Source organism: Chlorocebus sabaeus, chromosome 12 (genome assembly GCF_047675955.1).
Source record: "Chlorocebus sabaeus isolate Y175 chromosome 12, mChlSab1.0.hap1, whole genome shotgun sequence".
Taxonomy (NCBI): Eukaryota; Metazoa; Chordata; class Mammalia; order Primates; family Cercopithecidae; genus Chlorocebus; species Chlorocebus sabaeus.
The window spans coordinates 71,363,375-71,381,543 of record NC_132915.1 but is presented as its reverse complement, the minus strand read 5'-3'; the positions used below and the strand labels follow the sequence as shown (position 1 = coordinate 71,381,543).

The window sequence follows — 18,169 nt, the reverse complement described above, 5'->3', positions numbered from 1 at the left end:
TTATTTTGGACACATATTAGAATTATGCCCTTTGTTTGAAACCAAGGATGACCCATTTCCTAACCCTGATTTCCTTGAAGCCCTTTTTCTGTAGCCCAGGGAGGGGTGAACAAGAAGCAGCACACCATAAAAAAGGATGAGTTCATGTCCTTTGTAGGGACATGGGTGCAGCTGGAAACCATCATTCTCAGCAAACTATCGCAAGAACAGAAAATCAAACACCGCATGTTCTCACTCATAGGTGGGAACTGAACAATGAGATCACTTGGACTCGGGAAGGGGAACATCACACACTGGGGCCTATTACGGGGAAGGGGAAGGGGGAAGGGATGGCATTGGGAGTTATACCTGATGTAAATGACGAGTTGATGGGTGCTGACGAGTTGATGAGTGCAGCACACCAACATGGCGCAAGTATACGTATGTAACAAACCTGCACGTTGTGCACATGTACCCTAGAACTTAAAGTATAATAAAAAAAAAAAAAGAAGAAGAAGAAGAATCACACCAGGTATATATTCCAGAAGCAGGGTCTCAGCAGGGTATTCATCAGCCACAAGAGGTCACTAGGGGGATTAAAAAAACCCTCTGCTTCTCTGAACAAACTCTCCCAGGTGAACACACTAGTTTTCAGGATGTGTTGGCAGTGGTAGAAATGATAGGAACAGAGTGATCTGACAGGATACTAGAATTCTGAATTTATTGTAGACATTGATTTGCTGCAAGATGTAAAGAAAAACATTTCTTTTCCGAATCACACCAGCATTGTTTTAGGAATTATCTTGCCATCATAGAAAAAGAGAGAGAAGTGATGATGCCCATAGGCTTTGGAGCCATAAATACTGAAATCATATCTCATTTCAGTATTACCTTCAGTAAGTTGCATAAGCTTCCGTTTCCTCATCTGGAAAATGGCCACAATGAATGATGATACCTAATAAATGAAATAAGCCTGTAACATGCTAGGTACATGTTAAAAGCTAAATAAATATTAGTTGGGTTTGTGTCTGTGTTTGATATTGGAGGGGAGATGAGTTTGGTTTGGGGCATTTTGAATTGGACTTGCTGTTGAAATATCAAAACAGAGACAATCGCAAGAGCAGAGGGAAACATTCGTGGTCATATACTGCTCATGGGGGTGTTAACTAAACATGGGGACATACTCTCTTTGTTATACAATTGGCAGTAGGTTTTGAGAACTAAAAGTGTTTTTCATTAGTCAGGATACAAAGTAGGTAAAAGGGACCCCAAAATATCACAGCTTAAACTAGGTCAAAATTTATTTCAATCTCATTTAACATCCAGTAGACAGGCAGTCCAGGGCTTCCGCCATCCAGAGCTAACTTTATGAGGGTTTGTCTTGTGTAGTCACACAGAGCCCCACAATCAAGGGTCCGATGTGTAGCTTGATGCTCTGCTGCTGCCATCTTGAAATTCTTCATAATTTCATCTTTGAATTTGTATTTTGTAAGTCAAATCCAATGGGACAATGAAGCATGAACATAAACAGAGGAATACACAGTAGGTGCATCTGTCCTTCCTTTGTGTGACACCTGTCATTCACAGTAGGTATATCATGTCATGCCACCATGTTTGAGTGTAGTAATGGCAATGCTCTCTGACTGCAGAATCCCAGTGGATCCACGATGCATGGGAGTTTAGGGAGACTCCAAGTGAGTACAAGTTAAGTGTGTTATGTCTATGACTAAAGAAGGGTCTGGGAGAGAGTATTGACAGATCCCAAAAGGCCAAGCTTTCCGTTCAAACTAGACTTGCTTCTGTTCCAGAAAGAAAGCAATGGCATTGTAAAAAACATGAACAACCAAGAAACCCCATCGCATCCTTTATTACTTGTGCTACTTGCCTGTACCAGCCAGCCACTTCTTTGAAAATGATGACACAGAAAGGGAACAATAGGGTAACCTGTACTTCCTTTTCCTGTCAGTCCTTCCTTACTCATCAGTAGGTGGAAGGCAGAGAATGTTGATAGAATGTATTTTATCAAGCAGTGAAATAGAAACAGTTGAATTTTTTGTGTGTGCATTGTTCCTATTCTTCTGGTAAGAATGAACTACATATTCATGTATGAACCACAAAATACAAATTGTAATTTTTGTGATTCTACATGAGTTAAGTGTTCTTATATCTGCATTTAAAATGGGTGTGGCACGATATAAAAATGAAAACTTATACTGATTCAAACTTTCAGTTTTCTTAAAATGACATTAAAAAGTAACAAAAATCCTCTAAGAAATGAAAAGAGCTTGGAAGAAAGATAAACTATGTGTTTTATTACCTTTAATGGCACTTCCCCCTCTTTTTTGAACAAGAGGGCTTATATTTCCATTTTGCACTGAGCCCCACAAATTATGTAGCCAGCCCTGCTATATTTTCCACTTGTGGGTTCTGTGTCTGCTTCAGCTTTTGCTATCTTCTCACCAGTAAAGAGCTGGGGAAAAAACAACAATGACAGGCAATTGAAGCATAATTCTTTCTGTTTGTTTGTTTTTGTTTTTTGAGACAGAGTCTCGCTCTGTCGCCCAGGCTGGAGTGCAGTGGCACGATCTCTGCTCACTGCAACCTCGCCTCCTGGGTTCAAGTGATTCTCCTGCCTTAGCCTCCTGAGTAACTGGGATTATAGGTGCGCACCATCACACCGGGCTAATTTTTGTATTTTTAGTAGAGATGGGGTTTCACCGTGTTGGTTAGGCTGGTCTTGAACTCCTGACCTCGTGATTCTCCCACCTTGGCCTCCCAAAGTGCTGGGATTACAGGCGTGAGCCACGGTGCCTGGCAAAGCATAATTCTTTAATGGGCCCATGTCATTACACTCATATCTCACTAACCAGACTTCAGTCACACAGGCACATCTAATTGCCACGCTGGCTGTATAGAAATATCATTAACGAAGTAGCTATAGACCCAGCTAAAACTCTACTACTTTAGAAGGGGAAAATGGATATTGGGGAACAATTTGCAGTTGGCCACAGAATTAATTCAATTTGATCTAATATTTCTAGTCTTTGAAGTATATGAATGAGAAAAGCAGTGGTGTATAAAAAGCTTTACCTATAAGGTTATTCATTGCATCTTTATATATAATAACAGCAAACAATTAGAAATAAGCAGACTTCCAATAACAGAAGTTGGTTTGTTACAAGAAAAACTTGGGACTTTAATGTCCCCTCCAAACTGAGAAGGAACGAAGACATCAAAGAATGACTTGAACAAGTCCAGCTTAAAGAGTAGCTGAGTTTATTAGGACTTATGCATAGGGTACTCCTGGATGGTGACGGGACAGCTCTAGAGATCCGCACCACCTCCCATCTCTAAACTACTTTTAAGCTAATTTCTGGCTCTTTGCCTGCTGTGTTTGAGCAATGAGACTGTTTTTCTTGGTAGGTTCTCAGATACTCTCCAGGATATTTGGGTTTTCAGGGACACCTGTTTGCTTCTCTGCTGAGCATCATGACTGTGAGTCACTGCCCAGCCTTCAGGGTTCAGGCAGCAGACATATACCCTCAAGTAACCTGGTGGGGGACTTGTCACACTACCAGTCAAATAAATAAAGGCACATCTACATCTTAGAATATTATAGACCTATTAAAAATTACATTCTCAGAGATGGTTTTTCTGTGATTATGTCATAGGAAAATGCTCAAAATGTAATGGAACATGAAAACGCAGAATGCAAAACCCTACATATAATGCAATTTAGTGGCACTTTTTCAACCATGGGGGTGGTGTCTGGGTTTATCCAGGGATCAAAAGGACAAGACTACAGGCCTCACAGGGTAGATTTCTCCTGGCATATGGTTTGAACTATAGCCCTGTGGCATCAGAAGCTGGATTTCATTTATAGGCTCAGAACAGATACATTTCTCAAAGTGAATCATCTTAACCAGGATCATAAGATAAAAACATAGATCCAGAAGACTAGTTATTCATTTACAATAAGGTGTAATAGTGACATAAACTGTATGTGTGTGTGTGTGTGTGCGCGCGCGCGCGTATTAGTCCATTTTCACACTCTGATAAAGACATACCCCAAACTGGGCAATTTACAGAAGAAAGAAGATTATTGGACTTATATTTCCACATGGCTGGGGAGGCCTCACAATTATGGCAGAAGGTAAAAGGACGTCTCACATGGCAGCAGACAAGAGAAGAGAGAACTTGTGCAGAGAAATTCCCCTTTTTAAAACCATCAGGTCTTGTGAGACTTATTCACTATCACAAGAACAGCATAGGAAAGACTTGCCCCCATGATTCAATTACCTCCTACCAGGTCCCTCCCACAACACATGGAAGTTCAAGATGAGACTTGGGTGGGGATGCAGCCAAACCATATCATTCCACCACGGCCCCTCCCAAATCTCATGTCCTCACATTTCAAAACCAATCATGCCTTCCTAACAGTCCCACAAAGTCTTAACTCACTTCAGCATTAACTCAAAAGTCCACAGTTCAATGTCTCATCTGAAACAAGGCAAGTCCCTTCTGCCTATGAGCCTGTAAAATCAAAACCAAGTTAGTTACTTCCTAGACACAATGGGGGTACAGGCATTGGGTAAACACAGCCATTCCAAATTGGCCAAAACAATGGGGCTACAGGCCCCACGCAAGTCCAAAATCCAGCAGGTGAGTCAAATCTTAAAGTTCCAAAATGATCTCCTTTGACATCATGTCTCACATCTGGGTCACACTAATGTAAGTGATAGGTTCCCATGGTCTTTGGCAGCTCTGCCCCTGTAGCTTTGCAGGGTACAGCCTCCCTCCCGGCTGCCTTCATAGGCTGGTATTGAATGTCTGCAGCTTTTCCAGGCACACTGTGCAAGCTGTCAGTGATCTACAATTCTGGGGTCTGGAGGACGGTGGCCATCTTTCTCACAGCTCCACTAGGTGGTGCCCCAGTAGGGACTCTGTAGAGACTCTGACCTCACATTTCCCTTCTGCATTGCCCTAGCAGAGGTTTTCCATGAGGGCCCCACCCCTGCAGCAAACTTCTGCCTAGGAATCCAGGCATTTCTATACATCTTTTGAAATCTAGGCAGAGGTTCCCAAACCCCAATTCTTCACTTCTGTGCACCTGCAGGCTCAACACCACATGGAAGCTGCCAAGGCTTGTGGCTTCCACAGTCTGAGGCAACAGCCCAAGCTGTACATTGGCCCCTTTTAACCATGGATGGAGTGGCTAGAATGCAGGGTACCAAGTCCCTAGGCTGCACAGGGCAGGAGGGCCCTGGACCCAGACCATGAAACCATCTTTTCTTCCTAGGCCTCCCGACCTGTGATGGGAGGGGCTGCTGTGAAGACCTCTGACATGCCCGGGAGACATTTTCCCTTTGTCTTGGTGATTAACATTTGGTTCCTCTTTACATATGCAAATTTCTGCAGCTGGCTTGAATTTCTCCTCAGAAAATGAGATTTTCTTTTCTATCACATTATCAGGCTACAAATTTTCTGAACTTCTATGCTCTGTTTCCCTTTTAAAACTGAATGCCTTTAACATTATCCAAGTCACCTCTTGCATGCTTTGCTGCTTATACATTTCTTCTGCCAGATACCCTAAATCATCTCTCTCAAGTTCAAAGTTCCACAAATCTCTAGGGCAGGGGCAAAATGCCGCCTGTCGCTTTGCTAAAACGTAACAAGGGTCACCTTTGCTCCAGCACTCAAAAAGTTCTTCACCTCCATCTGAGACCAACTTAGCCTGGATTTCATTGTCCATATCATTACCAGCATTTTTGTCAAAGCCATTCAACAAGTCTCTAGGGAGTTCCATACTTTCCCACATTTTCCTGTCTTCTTCTGAGCCCTCCAAAGTGTTCCAACGTCTGCCTGTTACCCAGTTCCAAAGTCATTTTCACATTCTTGGGTATGTTTTCAGCAGCATCCCACTCTACTGGTATCAATTTGCTGTATTAGTCCATTTTCACACTGCTGATAAAGACATACCCAAGAGTGGGTAATTTATACAAGAAAGAAGTTTAACGGACTTACAGTTCCATGTGGCTGGAGAGGCCTCACAATCATGGCAGAAGGCAAGGAGGAGCAAGTCACGTCTTATATGGATGGCAGAAGGCAAAGAAAGAGCTTGTGCAGGAAAACTCCCCGTTAGATAACCATCAGATATCATGAGACTTATTCACTACTAGGAGAACAGCATGGGAAACACCTGTCCCTGTGATTCAATTACCTCCCACCAGGTCCTTCCCACATGTGGGAATACAAGAGGAGATTTGGGTGGGGACACAGCCAAACCATCTGTGTGTGTGTGTGTGTGTGTGCATATCTATGTATATATAATTATATATATCATCCCATATATATGACATAAATACATAGAGATGATAATACAGCATGGCCAAGGAAATTTCAGTCCAACAAAAAGATAGATGCTTTTATTCTTAAGGAATTATCCAAGAGGATTTTTTGAGAAAAGCAGCCAGAGTGAGACAACAACTACATTTCTTAGAGGGTCTTAACTTCTCTCTGTAAAGAATTACAGACAAATGGAGGCATAGAGCTTCTATGTCCTCCAGCTGTTTTCAGGACTCCTGGTGCGGTGAGCAGAAATACTAGTGTTGGCTTCCATCTCCTGTGGAGAAGAGATGTGGTGTGGCACAAGGAAGGAGTACCGAAATTAATCTGTTCTAAAGACTTCTCTGGGAGACCTTTGGAAGAGAGGAAAGGGAGGGTGTGAGATAGTGAGAGACTCTGGAGTATTTATGGAGTGAAAAATCAAAGAAAAGTGGGTATAAAGAAGTGTTACTGTGCTTATGAATCTGATCTTTGTTAATGTCCCTTGAGAAACATGAATATGCTTTTAAATTATTTTTTCATTACTTCTGATTACATGTGTTCATGGCAGGACTGAATTCCATGGGACTTTGGTTTATAATCAAGTAATATTCCAAGGATACAAATGATATAAAGTAATTAATGATATCAAAATCTTAATATTAACAGTAAAAAAACAAAAAAAAATTATTTGTAATGGCCCCAAAGACTTTGATAATACTCAACATCTATTCTTTTTTTTTTTTTCTTTTTGACAGATGAAACATTTAAGATATATATCCATTGAAAGAAAATTATTAAGTACCCTTAAGACGGCAGTCTTCAAGCTGGGAGTGGTGGCCCAAGCCTGTAGTCTTAGCTACTCCCGAGCCTGACGCAAGAGGAACACTCAGGATCACTACTGAGCCCAGGAGTTTGGGGCTGTAGTGCACAATTAATGTGTCTGTGAATAGCCACTGCACTCCAACCTGGGCAACATAGAAAGCCTCCATCTCTAAAAAAATAAAAACAAAAATAAAAACCTACAATCTGCATTCTTTTCAAAAATAATTTTGAGAGACTATATACACTTCTGCATTTTAAATGAGTATCTATGTTTCATTACAAATGTAAATAATTCCAAAGGATGTCATATCCAGTATGTTTTAACAATGGTCACCCTTTTAAGTACAAATCATGGAAGCTTAAACAAGATAATGATTAAATACCCATTAAAGAAAATTACATGATAAAGTTCAAAACATTTACATTATTCGGTTCCACATCCCTCACAGAACTTTATATAAATGTAATATATTTTTAGACTTGGAAGTTTTATTGATAAACATATCATACTTCTCTGCAACAAACTAAAAACTTCCTTAGTTTTCTATAACCTTAGAGGTCTAATACTGCATTGTCCAACACTCTTGCCACTAGCAACACATGGCTAGTAAGCACTTGAAATGAGATTAGAGTGAATATGGTACTACATTTTTAAAGTATATTTAAGTTTTAAAATTAAAATGGTTTTCTAATTTTCTCCATAAAGATCTTACCTATTTGCTAGGTTTATGTCTAAATATTTTATGCTGTTTGATGATTTTGGAAATGATTTTTATAAAGATGCATTTTCCGTTTGTCTGAGCACCTGTTCTTAGCCTGGTAATATGTTGCTTTAATACACTAAGGTGACACATTTTATTGTACTTGTAAGGTTAGTTCAGCAGACCGTGCTGTTGCCGAGAATTATGGTTACTTATGAACTATACTTTTTAGTAAGCTGCCTGGAGACATATGGTTTTTATGTTGCTATATCTCTTTTCTGGAACATCCGCCTGGGATTTGCACAGGACAATTGTGCTTGCTCTTGGAAGGTCACATGGATTTGACCGTAGCTCTGCTCGCTGATGCGCAGCAACTGTTGGCTCCCGCCGCCTCCAGAATCCAACTCACTGGACGCTGCTGCCTCTTCGGCCACCAGGTACACGCGCGCCGCCTTGTGACGGGTTTAGTGCGGCGTCCGGGACAAGAAAAGGGTCAGTCCGCTCCCTGTGGAGCTCTGGGTTCTGTGCGTTTTGTTTCTCCTTCGCAGCCGCTTGTTCCTGACAGCCAGACACAGCGGCCGCCCTCTTTCCACGAGAGAGACCTGGTCGGGATAGGATCCCCGCCCTAGCCCTGCACCCCCACCCCTAAATAGACAGCCCACCTCCCTCCTGCATGCTCGACCCGGCTCTGAAGGGCACCTCCTGCAGGAGCCTCGCGCCGCTGCCTCGCACCGGCCTCCGCAGCGGCTCTGCTGTTTTATTAATGTTTTCAGATTGTCAGTCGCCTGCCTGCCTGCCCGCCTGCCTTTCTCTCTCTCTCTCTCTCTCTCTTTTCTTTCTTTCTTTCTTTCTTTCTTTCTTTCTTTCTTTCTTTCTTTCTTTCTTTCTTTCTTTCTTTCTTTCTTTCTTTCTTTCTTTCTTTCTTTCTTTCTTCCTTTCTTTCTTTTCTTTCTTTCTTTCTTTCTTTTTCTTTCTTTCTTTCTTTCTTTTCTTTCTTTCTTTCTTTCTTTCTTTCTTTCTTTCTTTCTTTCTTTCTTTCTTTCCTTCCTTCCTTCCTTCCTTCCTTCTTTTTCTTTCTTCCTCTCTTCCTCTCTTTCTCTCTTTCTTTCTTTTTCTTTCTCTTTCTTTTTCTCTCTTGTTTTCTTGCTTTCTTTCCTCTTTCTTTCTCTTGCTTTCTTGCTTTTTCTTGCTTTTCTTTCTCTTTCTTTCTTTCTTTTTCTTTTTTTCTTCCTTCCTTCCTCCCTCCCTCCCTCCCTCTCTCTTTCTTTCTTTCCTTCCTTCCTTCCTTCCCATTTTACTTTCTTTCAACTTTCTTTCTCCTTTCTTTCTCTCTGTCTCTCTTTCCTTCCTTCCTTCCTTTCTTTCTTTTTCTCTCTCTTTCTTCTTTGCTTGCCCTTTCTTTCTCTCCCTCCCACTCTCCTTCCTTCCTTCCTTCCCTCCTTCCTTCCTTCCTTCCCTCCTTCCTTCCTTCCTTCCCTCCTTCCTTCCTCTCTTTTCTTTCTTTCTTATTTTGTTCTTTCCTCTTTCTCTCTCTGTTTGTTTGTTTTGAGACAGTCTCACTCCATTGCCTAGACTGGAGTGCAGTGGTGTGAGCCCAGCTCACTGCAGCCACACCTCCCAGGCTCAAGCGATTCTCCTGCCTCAGCCTCCGAGTAGCTGGGGCCACAGGCATGTGTCACCACGCCTGGCTAATTTTTGCATTTTCAGTAGAGACAGGGTTTTATCATGTTGCCCAGGCTTGTCTCAAACTTCTAGGCTCAAGCTTTCCTATAATAAAAAAAATAGATTTTCCAACAGCATTAATAGATTAAAAATATAATAAGAAAATGTCCAATTTAACATAACAGAAATCTTCTTAGAACAAACTTAAGACGTGCACAGGGCCAGTTGTCAAAAGAACTACAAACATTTAGTGAATTATAAAAATTAAGATGTGAATAGAGAAGCATATTATTTATCTTGATGGTAAGTTTCACTAACATATCAATTATTTCCTAATTTGTTTGTAAGTTTAGTATAATTTCAATCAAAATATCAAATTGGAAACTTCGTGAAATAATTCTGAACTGTGTTTAGAAAATTAAGAGATAATAAGAGCAAGAAATGTTGGAAGGAGATTGTGAGGAATCTATTCTTTCAGATGTCTAAATGCATCATAAAGCTACAATCAATAAAACAGTGCTAAGAATAGCACAACTATTCCTAATTTTCCAATCAGATGGGGATCTCTGAGCACTTCATAAAGAGCATAGCCTATAAAGAGATTGTTGGACAATAGCCCGAGAGTAAATTGAATAGACCTTTTTCTGATGATGACCTTCAGACAATTCAGATGGTGTGATACCAAAAGCACACAAGTGCTGTTCCTGCAAAGTTATTGCAGTAGGAAAAGTGAAGGCACAAGTATACAAGGTTCTCATTCTTGATACCTCTGAGATCATTCTAACTAGATGGACTGCATCTTCTTCAAGCAATCCTCCCTTAATATTTCTTTGCAGTGATTGTTTGCTAAATCATTAGGGAACTGGAGGCCAAGTTTATAATCCTTTGCTGTGGAATAAAGATATATGTGTATATACCTATATATATGTGTGATTCATATATAAGATACGTATATATATAAACAATCAGCATAGGTGAAAGACAGGTCCTTTCAAAGGCCAAGGGACACACAGGCTACTTCCATACTTTTAAGTTTCCAGTAAATATAATAAAAGCGAAGAAATGGCAAAACCAAAGTTACTGAAACTTGTGATATAAATTGGATTTATACATTTAGTAAAGTAATGCTTTAAATCCATGCATAAAGCAATAACTGTGTGTAAAACTCATTTGGTGATAACATCCAAAATGAATTTTAGGCCTGATATGACTTGGATGTGTGACCCCTCAAAATTTCATGTTGAAATGTGATCGGCGATGCTGAAGGTGGGGCCAGGTGGGACATATTAAATCATGGGGTAGATCCCTCATGAATAGCTTAGCACCACTCCCTTGGTAATGAGTGAGTTCTCTTTTGGTTAGTTCCCTCAAGATCTGGTTATTTCAGTCTGGGACCTCCCTCTGCTCTCTCTTGCTCCCTCTTGACATGTGATATGCTGGCTCCCCCTTTGCCTTCTATTATGACTAAAAAGCTTCCTGAGGCCTTCACCAGAAGCTGAGCTGATGTTGGTGCCATGCCTGTACAGCCTGCAGAACCATCAGCTGAAATAAACCTCTTTTCTTTATAAATTAGCCAGTTTCAGATATTCCTTTGTAGCAATTCCTTTTAGCTGTGTCCCCACCCAAATCTCATCTTGAACTGTAGTTCCCATGATCCCCACGTGTCATGGGAGGGACCTGGTGGGAGGCAATTGATGGTGGTTACCCCCATGCTGCTGTTCTCATGGTAGTGAGTGCATTCCCATGAGATCTGATGGTTTTATAAGGGGCTTTTCTCCCTTATGCTTGGCACTTGTCCTTGCTGCTGCCATGTGAAGAAGGACGTGTTTGCTCTTCCTTCTGCCATGATTGTAAGTTTCCTGAGGCCTCCTCAGCCATGCTGAACTCTAAGTCAATTAAACCTCTTTTCTTTATAAATTACCCAGTCTTGGGTGCATCTTTATTAACAGCGTGAGAACAGACTAATACACAACCCAAACAGATGAACACAAAGCTTTCTTGAATGTGAAGCTCAGACTCTCCCCTAGCATTGGTCTGATGAAAGTTAAGGAGCCAGACCATTCAGCCTCTACTCAGCAGATAACCACACACGTGTGGAAGCCGATACAAGTTTACTCCATTTCAAAAATTGTCTTTACTTTATTTCAAATGAGTGCCTAAAACACCAGATATTTATTGTCTGTATATTACTAACCAAGTAGCTCTAGTCTTGGCTAGATTTCCTACATGCCTACGATAAAAACATTGATACATACCTAATTTTATGCAATGTTATTCTTGGTTTTAGCAAGCAAATGTGTGTCTTTTCTTGTGTGGACTTTGAGTTTTACAACCCAGTTTAAAGAGGGTGGATGTCTATTGAAAACATGGCTTCAGGTTCTAAATCACCTGTGTCTTCCCTCACCTTTCTTCCTGGCAATGATTAGCTAACAAGGCCAGTGTCTGTTCTGGTTATGTCTAGCTCAAGAAAATGAAATTACATCATCTGGGTATAAAGGAATGCTTGTCCTTTGTTAATTCTTCTCTGGTGTTTTCTTGTCTATTTCACCCCCACAGTCACAGAGCAAAGGGGCAGGGGAGAAAACAGATACATAGAAGGACTGCTCCTCATCACAGCTCAGCATCCAACTCCGTCCTCCATTTCTTACAAACAAACACACCTGTGAGTTCTATCTCGGGGCGGAAACCCTCTACACATTCCCAACCTGTTTGCAGTTTCCTTTTTTTGATTCTTTCCTGCAGTCTCAGAGGAAAAGAGACTGCCTTTTCTCTGAACTCATTTATAGCACTCCCTTTTGCCTCTCCTGTAGCCTCACAACACAACTTTGGAATATACTTAAAAGAGAAACTAAAATTGTGATGCAATACCAAAAGTGCCTTTTAAGGAATATGGAACGTGTTAAAGGAAGAAAAATGTTTTTGTGAGTCAACTTGTTGCTAGCAGAACAGATAGCCCTGTCCGATAGGCCAGTACATTGATCTGTTTGGAAATATAAAGTATAAAGATGAGTTGAAGACTGCTGCCCAGGGGAGAAGAAGTAACTCAGATCTCTGAGTGAAATAGGTGAGGAGGAGAGATGAGAAAGGAGAGAAGAGAAGCAGAGTTTGAAGCAGTGAATGAAACACACCATACATGGTGTCTCATACATGGTGGGGTATTTCAAAGGACTTCTACAAATAAGGATGACTAATGCTCAATTTTATTTATTTTCTTTCTTCTTTTTCTCTTCCTGTGATCAGTTGACAGGATTAAGGCTCAATTTTAAATGGATCTATTGCCACCATGTAATTCCCATTTCTCTTCGTAAACTTTTAGTTATGTCTACATAAAGGCTTATTGAAAGTGAAATTTGTTTGTTTGTTTGTTTGTTTTGGGGTTTTATGGAAATCAAATAAAGGGAGCCAAGTTTCCCATCATGGCACTGGCAGGGCTGGTACAAGGGCCTGCTGTGATGAGCCAGGTACTTGACTGAACTGAGTCAGTGAAATGAGAAGCTCTGAGCCAAAGTGACTTTAATATCATAACTCCCTTGGGAAGTTCCCCCAAATTAGGGGAAGGCATTGAACTTTCTGGAAGTTGTAGAATGAAGATTGGAGCCAGCCCTTTCTGGATCTAAAAAGGCAAGGAGAACCCAGCTGAGATCTGAGCTATACATACCTGTGTGTGATCCTGCCTTCTCTTCCCTATTACACCTGAGTCAAAAGGGACCCTCACTTTTGCAGAATCTCTATAGGCAGCTTCCCTCCTAGGTCCAGGATGGATAAGGGAGTACATGCATCTTGAGAACGAAGATGTCAGAGACCATGCCTTTGGGGTTGGAGGAGGGGAGAGGGCACTGGAGAAATGACTGGCAAATTCAGTGTCACACACTGTGAGCAAGAGTTAGCTGCTTGTTTCCTCTGACTACAACATCCCAGGATATAATTATTGTATTTTCACTTATTCATTTATTTAACAGCTGTATAAGACATAATTGCCGTATCATAAAATTCATCTATTTAAAGCGCAAAATCCAATGGTCTTCAGCAGATTGACAAAGTTGAGCAAGCATCTCCACTATCTAATTTTAGAAAAATGTTGTCATTCCAAAAGAAACCCAGGGTACATTAGCGGTTACTCCCCATTCCCTGTGCCCTAACTGATCTAGGCAATACTAATATATTTTTTGCCTCTGTGGATTTGTATATTTTAGATAAATGGAATCATGCAATATGTGAGTTTTTGTGCCTGGCTTTTCGCACTTAGCATAATGTGTTCAAGGTTCATCCATGTTGTATCTTGTATCAGTGCGTCATTCCTGTTTATGACTCAATAATGTTCCATGGTATGGATATATCACATTTTGTTTATCCATTTGCCAGTTGATGAGCATTTGGGTTGTTTCCACTTTTGGGCTGTTATGGATGATACTGCTATGAACACTAGGGTGTGTGTTTACGTCAATGTATGTTTTTATTTCTCTTTGGTAGATACCTAGGAGTGGAATTCCTGGGTCTTATGGTAAAAAAACGTAATTTTTAAAAAATAAATGACTGCCTTTCCATTCTTCCTATTTTTTTAACTGACAGCTTTTCCATTCCTCCCTAGGATCAGAGGGTCTCTGTTCTCACTTAGCAAATGACCCAAAGAAGAGCCATTAAAAGGAGTGGCAAAAAGGGCAGGCCTGCCCTGGGACTGGGATAGGAAAGAAATTGAAAGAGCATGAATACCCTCCTTTTCTCCCCTCCAAGGAAGCCAGGACATCTGCTGCCTGGTCATGATCACTCGGCATGCAGCCTCCTGCTGGAGTGCCAGCAATTGGATGAATTTTCCTGGGCACTTTGCCACAGAGATAACTTGTTCCAACCTCTTATTTACACCTCCATCTGGCACCCCAGTGGGGGATCTAGCACGCCTAAGAGTCAGCTGTGCCACGGAGGACAGGCGTGCTCTGGTGCAGGCCAGCCACACACCTTGAATGATGTGATGGAGGGCTGCTAACGAGGTCAGCTGTCTGCATGCCTGACAGGTTGGGTCTTCCAGCTGCCCAATCTGCTTCTAACTCAGGAAACATGGGTGTAAGGCCTTATCTCTGTATTCATCTTCCCTCCTTCATTCCTTTTTACACTTTCCACAAATAATATTGCCATTTTCTCTATTTTCCTCAAACCTGCTTCTGCTTCTTTCCATCTTTTCTGAGTGTAAGTTATACCCACCTTTGGTTTATGTAGCAGGGGATGAAGTCTTTATTTACAGCTCCCCACTGTCTTCTACAGGGGTAATCTTCTTGGCTGCAGGTATACAACCTCTGAGATGAACTCAGGGTCCAGCTTCATTTTCTACATAATAAATGGAGACATCTTTTGAGGGTGGAAGTGAGATGGAGAGATTCCAGATGAAGGACACAGGAGATAATGAGATTGAATACTGTGGGAGCAAAACTTTTGAAAGGACTTCTCTTTAGTGACGGAGAGGGAGAGAGGGATGTGGAGAATGTGGAAAGGAGAAAGGTATAGTGACAGTGATCATCACAGGACCTGTTATTTATATGGTACTTACCTTTGCTAGGCATATGCTTGATGCTTTGATTCATTATTCAACCTAATCTTCCAGCAATGTTGTAGGGTACATTTTATTATTATTTTGCTGAGGAGGAAACTGAGGTTCAAAAAGGTTAGAGAATTTTTCCAAAGTAACCCAGCCTGAAAACTCTGGGCTGGAATTTGAAACAAGTTTGATCTGACTTCAAAGTCCACATTCTTAATAACTAAATTATATTGATGCCCCGAGAAGGTTTATAGCTGGACCTTTTGAAGGGCAGAGAGTTGAATTTACAGGTGACTGGATTAATAACCTGGGAAGTGGAGTGGCTCCATTCTTCACTTCGTGTGAGAGCAGGTGGCACTGAGGTGGCCACTGACTGGCCTGCCACCTGCACACGCTACTGGCTGCTTGCCCCTTGCGAGTATGGGACTTTTAGCCAGCTTTCCAGGAAAATGTAGTTCTGGATTTGGTCAGGCTGGCATTCTTCATTCCTAAAGGGTGCTGAACTGGGATGCAGGAAATCCAAATAGCTGGGGAAAAAGAGGCAGGATGTTAGAACTACCCATTTCTTCCGTGCATGCCAGCATTGTGAAGGTTTCTAAGAGTCAAGAAATAATCCATACAAACAGCACTTCTCAACAGAAAACATTTCTTATTATTTATTTATTTATTTTATTATTATTATTTTTTAGACACAGTCTCATTCTGTCACCCAAGCTGGAGTGCAGTGGCCTATCTCTGCTCACTGCAACTTCTGCCTCCTGGGTTCAAGCAATTCTCCTGCCTCAGCCTTCCAAGAAGCTGGAGCTACAGGCGTGCACCACCACATCCAGCTAATTTTTACATTTTTAGTAGAGATGGGGTTTCACTGTATTGGCTAAGCTGATCTACCCGCCTTGGCCTCCCAGAGTGCTAGGATTACAGGAGTGAGCCACAGCACCCAGCCTGAAAACATTTTATCTTCTAATCTAAGTTTATTATATTACTGTTTAAAATTATTTTCTTTTTTCTAGGGTAACCATATATCTCAAAAACACACAATTTGGACAGCAAAGACTATAGAATATCATAGCTAGAAGAGACCCCCGTTTTGCTGTATAGATAAGAGTTCAAAGCCCTGGGTGGCTTAAGAGTCATAGATCTGTGTTTCAGTCCCTACCCTGCTGCTTACTAATGGTGGGACCTTGGGGAAGATACCAGATCATCTCCCTCCTTTCCAAAACAATGCCTACCCTGCTGAGGTAGTGAAGATTAAATGACACATTCTCGAGCCCAGAAAAGTCTCCCTAACAGTAAGTGCTCAACTAATGGAAATACGTTCCAGTGGGCAATGTCATCAAGGCAAAGCTAGGGCTAAAACCTTGTTTTCTGATTCTCAAACTTGTGTATGCATGCATATGTGCGTGTGTGCGAGCATGCGTATGTACACACACAGGCATCAACTGTGTAATGCTCGCTTTATAATGTTTTACACTTATGTAGGTCTTCATAGTTTTCAGAGCACCAATTTAGATGATATCGTTTGACCATCACAGCAACACAGTAAAATGAGGCAGTAGTGGTATTATCAGGCCACTTTACACATTAGAGAAGGGAGGCTGGGAGAAGTTGACTTTATTCAGCCCCATGGCCAGTCAACAGCAGAACCGGACTCAGCATCCAGACAACTCATGCCTCCTTATCTAGAGGTTTTTCCTCCCTAGCACAAGGCCATCTCACCTTAATGCCAAAGAGTTTTATGAAAATTTTATGAAAGAGTTTATGAAAAGTTGTTATAAGGAAGAGTGAAATAAATACTGTGTTGGGGGTCATAAATGACCTAGGTAATTGACAACCTGATTAGATAGGGAAAAACTGAACTTTGAGATGATTGAGCAAAAGGCAAAGAGAAAACACTGACAAGGCAGTTAACAACCCAATTCAAAGACATATGGGGAAACGGGGGGTTGGTGGACACTTCAGACCACTGTGTAACTCTTTCCTGTCAACTAAATCCTCGTCACTGAGTGTGAAATTATTTCCTGTTCATTCTGCCTCTGCAACATCCAAACTGCACATCCAAATTTCCTCAGACAAGGAAATAGTCCAGTTCTTCAACATACTTCAAGCATTAGCTTTACTCTTTATTCTCAAAGGGGTATTTTTAAGCCCCAGAATTTGGATACTCTTAAATTTACTTACCCTGGATACTTGAATATACAAGGCACTCTAGTGTTCCTAGAATACACAGAGTTCAAATATCTTAGTGATGAAAAGCATCTAAAAAAATTACCACAAGGAAATGAAGTGGGACCCATGACTGTTTTATTCTCATATCTGCTGCAGTTGCTCCTGGACAACTGTTGCCTGTTGCTCCTGGACTTCATGCTGGTGCTTTAAAACTATTTATACTGTCAGATTTGGAGCATCTTAAAAAACCTACCACATCTCTCACAAACTGACATCTAATACTCTGATTCTATGAATAGACTAAAAAATTATTGGATTGTACATTTTAAATGGATGAATTGTATACTATGTGAATTCTATCTCAATAAAACCATGAAATAATTGAAAGCAGAGTCTAAATAAAGATATTTATACACCCATGTTCATAGCAGCATTATTCACAACAACTAAAAGGTAGAAGCAACCCATGTGCCCATCAATAGATGAATGGATAAACAAAATGCAGTACACGAGGGAATATTATTCAGCTTTAAAAATGAAGGAAATTCGAACACACACTACAACATGGATGAACCTTGAGGACATCGTACCAAGTGAAATAAGCCAGACACAAAAAGACAACTATATGATTTCATTTACATGAGGTACATAGTCAAATTGTTAGAGATAGAAAGCAGAATGGTGGTTGCTATGGGATGGTGGGGAGGATGAATGGAGAGCTGTTGTTTAATAGTATAGTTTTAATTTTGCAGGATGAAAAGAGTTCTGAAGATTGGTTGCCCAACAATGTGAATACACTTAATGCTACCAATCTGAACACTTAAAAATGACTAAGATGGTAAATTTTGTGTTGTGTATGTTGTACCAGAATTTGCTGAAAGTAGGGAGGCTGTGTTTCTTGTGTACCATTGCAAGGCACTACAGCCTGGATGCCTGTGAAATTCCAAATGAACAATGATAGAAGAGCTTTCAGAACCTAGTATAG

The 18,169-nt window shown here is 40.9% G+C and overlaps 1 protein-coding gene across 2 annotated transcripts in view; it reads left to right on the top strand.

Moving 5' to 3' along the window:
• Positions 1-8,161: 8,161 nt before the first annotated feature.
• ALDOB (aldolase, fructose-bisphosphate B) overlaps positions 8,162-18,169 on the top strand; it is a 28,317-nt gene continuing 18,309 nt past the window's right edge. The window contains exon 1 of one of the 2 annotated variants that reach the window (XM_073021812.1): positions 8,162-8,266. In XM_073021812.1, the coding sequence (XP_072877913.1) occupies positions 8,193-8,266 (74 nt within the window). In that variant the 5' untranslated portion in view covers positions 8,162-8,192. The remainder of the gene's footprint in view (positions 8,267-18,169) is intronic. The other variant, XM_073021813.1, reaches the window with a different exon arrangement.